The 6806-nt window shown below is 39.6% G+C and overlaps 1 protein-coding gene across 1 annotated transcript; it reads left to right on the top strand.

Annotated features, from left to right (window-relative positions):
* The first annotated feature begins 1560 nt into the window (after positions 1 to 1560).
* LOC149247892 (uncharacterized) lies at positions 1561 to 2673 on the top strand. Its single transcript, XM_089446174.1, has one exon. The coding sequence runs from the start codon at positions 1561 to 1563 to the stop codon at positions 2671 to 2673; it is 1113 nt and encodes a 370-aa protein (XP_089302300.1).
* Positions 2674 to 6806: the final 4133 nt, after the last annotated feature.

Below are 6806 nucleotides of genomic sequence, written 5' to 3'. Positions count from 1 at the left end.
TCCTCCTGCTTCTTTTGTGGATAATAATCATACTGGCATAGTATCTTCTAGGGATCGATCCCGCAAATGCCATAAACCTGTTAAAACTACTCAGCCTCCTGGTGCCATTAGAATTGACAGTGTTCAGTTGACTGAACGCATTGATAGCCTCCATGATAAAGCTTTGATTGGCTGGTGGCATTTCCCGGAGATGAACGACAAGCAGATGCGAGACTGGCTTGAAGTGCAGTGGAAACCCATTATTGGGTATATCCCGATAATTGCCAGATTACTGAAAGAGTGGTTTTGTTTTCATTTTCTTAACGCAGATGATTTGGAATCCATACTAAACCATCAATGGGTGTATGGTCGTAGTTTTCTTGCATTACACAGGTGGTATTTGGGATTTAATCCCCTTAGAAACACTCCTTCTAATAATCTAATTTGGTTGAAGCTTCCCGGTCTGCCACTGGAATTTTGGTCGATTGAGACATTAACTGAAATTGGTAATGTAGTTGGAAGATGTGTATATGTGGATCCCTGGTGTCGGGGGGAGAAAGACAAGCGTATTGCTTGGATTTTGATTGATAGATCATACAGGGGAGGTTTTCCGGAGCATATCGACATCAGCTGGAGAGAACTATCCATTAGACAGAGATTAGACTTCTGGGGTGTGCCTTTTAGGTGCGCTGCGTGTCATCATACGGGGCACCTTATTAAACATTGCCCAAGACGTCGATCATATGGTCGAAAGCATCATGGTCTCACAAAATTTGTAGAATTACCTCATAAGATGAAGGGGCCTTCTTTGGATTCGGAGAAATCTGCTTCTCCTAATCTCACTCCTCGACTCGACTGTGTTGATGATTTGGCAGCCGAACATCAGCTATCTCCCTCTCGGCCGATTGAACCTGATCCTTTATACCGGATATCACCGTCTATGCCCGAATTGGAAACTGCTTCTGAGTATGAGATTCCCCATCCTCCTAATCCTCCGAAGGAACCTTTCATGGATCAAAATGTTTTGAATCCGGCCCCCATTCCTCGGCCTCCTATTGATACAGAATCTCTGCTTCATCGGAATCCTCCTTTGCCCCTTGATAAAGATTCTGCTCCTGGGGAAAATGGTTTTGAATCTCGGATATCTCCCACGCCTGCAAACTCCCTGATTTCATCGCCTATTAATTCTATTGGTAGCGATTTAGACTACCTGTTGTCCAAGAAATCACTTGCACTCTTGCCTCTCACAGTTCATAAACCTGCGACTCCTAAATCGCCTATGATCAGCCCTATATCTACTAGGAATATCACTGTGAGAAGAAAAAACAACAGGGGTAGTAGGCACTTCAGGGGGAGGGGTGTTGTATCTGACTGTTGTATCAGGAATCTTTCGTTGGTGGACATTCCCATTACTGATATCTCTGATGACAGGCCTCTTAGAGCTGGAAAGGCCGATCTGCCTTCCAAATGAACTACATTTTATCTGTTAATATTAGAGGTCTGGGAGCAGACCTAAATTTCTTTGCCTTAAAAAACCTTTTTTTATCTACGAGCCCTAAAATCATTTTGATCCAAGAGACCATGCATGCTATATCTGTCACTGTATCCTACTTCAGGAAGATGTTTCCACTTTGGCACATCTTTGCTGTTGATTCCATAGGTTTATCTGGTGGTTTAGCGGTATTATGGGACCCACAATGGATATGTGCAAAGGCATATAGTTGCATTGCTCGCATTCTTATATCTGCTCAGATTAGAGGGTTTAAATGTCATATAAACATATTAAACATATATGCTCCATACAGGAACAGATCGGCATTTTGGGATAGTCTTTTCGCATCGGAAGTTTTTGATATTGAATCATTATTGATTGCAGGTGACCTAAATATCACTTTCAACATGGATGAAATATGGGGCAACAGTAAGAAGCAGGATCCAAATGCTGCCAGGATTAGGAATGAATTTCTAAACAAAAATTATATTGACATTCTTCCACCCAAAATTCTGTGCACTTGGGACAATGGAAGGATTGAAGAGGCTTACATAGCTAAGAGAATCAACAAATTCATCTTACATGCTAGCTTGATAGAAGACCTCGGCATGCCGTTTTCAACTGTTGAAAATTTCTACATATCTGATCATCGACCGATCATTCTTGGATGGAGATCTATGGGAATGAGAAAAGGAATCCCTTTTAAATTCAATAGACAATGTCTAGAGGAGCCTGATTTTAATGACACTGTAGTAAAAGCGTGGAGAGAGTTGTCAGCAAGAGGATCTGCTTCACATCAGATGACCTTCATGGATAAGATGAACAAAATCAGGAAGATTGTAAAAGAATGGCAGTTTCAGAAAAGACAAGCTAATAAAAAAGAGCTCCGAGAAATTCAAAAGGAACTTGATAATGTTGCGGATACAATGTCATATGATTCATTATCTTATGAAATAAGACACCGTATTAAGAGTCTACAAAAAAAGAAATTGCAAATCCTGAAGCAAGAAGAAACATTCTGGCACCTGAAAAGCAGGGCAATATGGATGAAAGAAGGCGACCGAAACTCTAAATTTTTCCATAGATTTTCCAATGCAAGAAGGGACAAAAATACAATATGGAAAATTAGTGACGATAATGGAGGCTTTTTTTACTCTCAGCAAGATATATCAAAGGAAGCGGTGGCTTATTTCAAAAAGTAATATCAAAGAATGAATAACCGCAGTTTTCAGGATATACTGTGGGGAATGGAAGTTTACCCAAGGATGTTTGATAATGAATTAAATGAACAGATATATCAGCTTGTTTTTGAGGAGGAATTACTGGCTACTATGAAATCTTTCAATCGGGACAAAAGCCCTGGCCCAGATGGCTGGTCAATCGAATTTCTTATTCATTTCTATGATATCATCAAGGATGATCTGTTGAAGATGGTGGAAGATACCAGGATAAAGGGGTGTATCAGCAAGCATCTATGCTCCACCAATATCGCTCTCATTCCCAAAAAGAGGGATGCCCAGACTTTCCAAGACTTTCGGCCGATATCATTGTGTAATATTTCCTTCAAAATAGTATCTAAGATCATAGCGGAGAGATTGAAAGGAGTATTATCTGAATCTTTATCAAAAGAACAGTATGGTTTTCTAAAAGGGAGATACATTCATGATGTTGTTGCCGGTACACAAGAGGCATTATATTCCATTCATTCAAAGAAAAGAGAAGCGGTTATTATCAAAGTCGACCTCAGGAAGGCGTATGACTGCATAGATTGGGGCTACATCAGGTGTTTACTTGCAAGAATTGGGTTGAGATCCAACATGATCAACTGGATCATGGCATGTGTTGATCCTGTGGAATACGCAATTATCATAAACGACATTCCATCCTCCTTTTTCAGTGCGGAGAGGGGACTGCGTCAAGGATGCTCTCTCTCTCCGCTTTTATTTATACTGGCGATGGATTCTCTCAGCTTGCATATCAAAAAGGCTGTAAATGAAAATGTGTGGCAGCCTCTCAAAATCTGCAGGAACATTTCATTATCTCATAATCTATTTGTTGATGATATCATATTATTCGCCATGTTTTGCAGGGTCACTTGGATGCGATTCTATGATATTATGGAAAACTTTCAAAGGGCTACGGGTCTTCAAGTTAACGTGGAAATGTCTACAATATATCATTCTGATTTAAATCAGGAAGATGTTCTATGGTTATTAGAGTTATTTGGTATGAAATCACAATATATCAGCAGTGGAATAAAGTATCTGGGCTTCCGGATTAAAGCAAATGGCTATTCGAAATCTGATTGGGAATGGATTGTGGACAGATTCTATAGGAGAATTTCAGCTTGGTAGTTTAGATGCCTTTCCTTGGTAGGGAGAATTATTTTAGTGCAATCTGTTTTAAATCAGCTCACTGTTTACTGGGTGCATCTATTTCTCTTTCCGGTGAGTATCATTAACAGAATGAATAGGCTATTTGCTAATTTTATATGGGGGGTTCATGCTGAAAGGAGAAAATTTCATCTTATAAAACTCACAAGTATTACACTTCCCAAGAATATGGGGGGTTGGGATTTATCCAATTTACGAATTTTTGGAAAAGCTCTTCTGTGCAAGTCGTTTTGGAGAGCCATTCAGGGTGAGGGTTCGTGGAGTCACATGATTCGAACGAAGTATTTAGGTAAGAAGAGCCTTCATTTCTGGTACCGGAAAGGTATCATTGGTGTATATTATGGATCTCCAATCTGGCTTAGTTTCTATAGGATTGAATCATATTGCTTGAAGAATTTAATCTGGCATCTACAATCGGGAAATAAAATCCTTATTGGCAAAGACTACTTCAAATGTGGTGCTGAAGTTTTAGATATCCCCGAATCCTTACTAAATTATTTCAACAGAAGAGGTTTTTTTTTACTGGGATAGTTTGATTGTTGAATGGCTTGGCCACATCCCGCGGTGGAAAGACGTTGGTGATTTGAATATGCCACAGGAGATCGCGCAGCAATGGAATTGCATCAAGACGGGGCTTCAGAACTGTGTCATTTTCAGATCTAGGGACTTGGACTTCCTTTCTTGGAACATATCGAAAGAGGCAAATGATGTCACTGTAAAAGAGATTTACCAACAGTTGATAATGCAGCAGTCTCCCGGATCCTCTATATTTCCTCAGATTTTCTAGAAGGATGGTTGCCCATCGAAAATGATCCTATTTGCTTGGCTTGCTTTTCACAATAGAAACTTAACTTGGGAGAATTTAATGAAATGTGGATGGCACGAGCCAAATGTTTGTTCACTATGCAGATCGAACGAGGATTCAAATTTCCATATATATTTAAAATGTAAAGAGACATATCAGATATGGCAGGAATTAGAAAAAGCATTTGGTTTTATTCTTGGTGCGCAGGACTCAATTCAAGAGTGGATACTATGGTGTAGCGGGCAGAATTTACAATGGAGAAGGATCCGTATACTCTCCCTGTGGTTCATATGGAAATGGCACAATGACAACATTTTTAACAATTCAATTTTATCATATGGGCAAATCATCGATTGGATCTCTGTAAACTTGGAATCCCTCCCACAGAAGACTATCAAGCAAAAGAAAATTATTCCCACCCTGCTATCATCGGATCAATCTTCACTACCTGCTGCTTTCTTCGACGAGGCCGCACAGATGGGTCACTGCAGTTGTGGTTTCTTCATCAAGATAAATGAATCCACACATTTTTCTACCTACTGGCACGGTGGTTTTGGCTCCAATAATATGGCTGAAGCCATCGCACTCGCTAGTCTATTAAAATTTTGTATCTTCCTTGACATACAGCAGGTTGCTATTTTTGGAGATTAGAAAATTTTGGTTGATTCGGTCAATAGGAGAAATCAAATATTGGTGCCACACCTGACTGGTTGGAGGGATAGGATCAGCTATTACTGGGACTATATGGTTGGTAGTACTATTGAGCACATCAGTAGGGTCAAAAATTCTATAGCTGACACACTTTCTAAATTGGGGCTCCTTTCTACTCTAGGTCTATGGCATCTCAAGATTTTCTCGGAGGGAGTAACATTCCAGATCCATGAATTTACATTGCCGGACTTTTAGTCTCTGAATGATCTATAGTTTTGTCTCATCTGCAAATGCTTTTCTATTTTGTATTTTCATATTGCCCCTCTATACTATGTTTTCCTGTATTGGTTATAGGACATAGGTAGTATTTAGTTATTTTGATGGTCTGTTATATCATCCATGCAGATCATAGGAGCATAAAAGACATAATTTGGCTTATAGACTTTATTAGACCATCTCAGATGTATCTATATTTTGGACTCTTATACTTCTCATATAATATATTGAAGCTTTTTACGTTCTAAAAAAACCTAACCTATAATGCATGCAGATGGTATATAACCTATGTCCGATCCCTTAACTAACCCAAATCAAACTATAATACTCCACTAACATAACCTAAACCCTGCCCCTTAACCCTTTAGGTCAAATTATATTACCCATTCCTTGCACCCTGCTTTGGAATTCACTCTAGCCATACACTTTCCTCCACTTGGACATAATCATATGGGTCTCACATGGGCGTTGGCATGTTGGGATGTTCTAGACGACTAAAATGCAACAATGGTTTCAATGACAATGATTCGAGCTCTAAACGCTGAGTCCTACATAACCCTAGCTGTCACTCATTTCACTATTTATGTCTGTGGCTCTTCACTCTGGCGGCAGCGAAGCTACCCCTCTAGCTTCACCTTGGCACGTGGTTCCTTGGATGTACCATGGCAGTTATGACCATTGCACTCCTCTAGTTATCATAACCCATTTACCTAAGGTTTTTTCAACTCTAGAGTTCACTTCCTTGATACTCTGCGTTTCACCCTCACCGTTCTCATGACTATTTTCTTTTGCGGGTATTATCCAAGGCACGAATGGGATGAATCATTCACTTTTGGAGTTAGAATGTACGGCAAGAGTTCATTTTTATCATTGTCGTAACCAGGTCAATAAAACCCTTCTTTAATTTGTAACAATTTGCTGGGCCTCTTGATGATAATGCAAACTGGTTTTTTTCTTCTTTTTTTTAATGTCTATTTCGTGGTTTTTGTTTTAAATCCTTAATTTTTGCCTCTTACACGAACCTAGAACTGGCTTGGCTACCCCACCAAGATTTGGTCGGGGTTTGCACTTGTGCCTCTTTGTGCACCGGGTATGCCATTATAAGGCTTAATGTTGGCTTGAGTGTTAAAAGTATTTTTTGGTAGCACCCATACTTCTCAGAAGTATTTTTGCAGGTTGCTTTTGTTTGGAGATGGAATAACTGAAGCCA

This window comes from Pinus tabuliformis, chromosome 7 (assembly GCF_031772625.1).
Source record: "Pinus tabuliformis cultivar Carrire ecotype Pingquan chromosome 7, CPIR1, whole genome shotgun sequence".
NCBI classification, from domain to species: domain Eukaryota; kingdom Viridiplantae; phylum Streptophyta; class Pinopsida; order Pinales; family Pinaceae; genus Pinus; species Pinus tabuliformis.
This window is presented reverse-complemented; position numbering and strand designations above follow the sequence as displayed.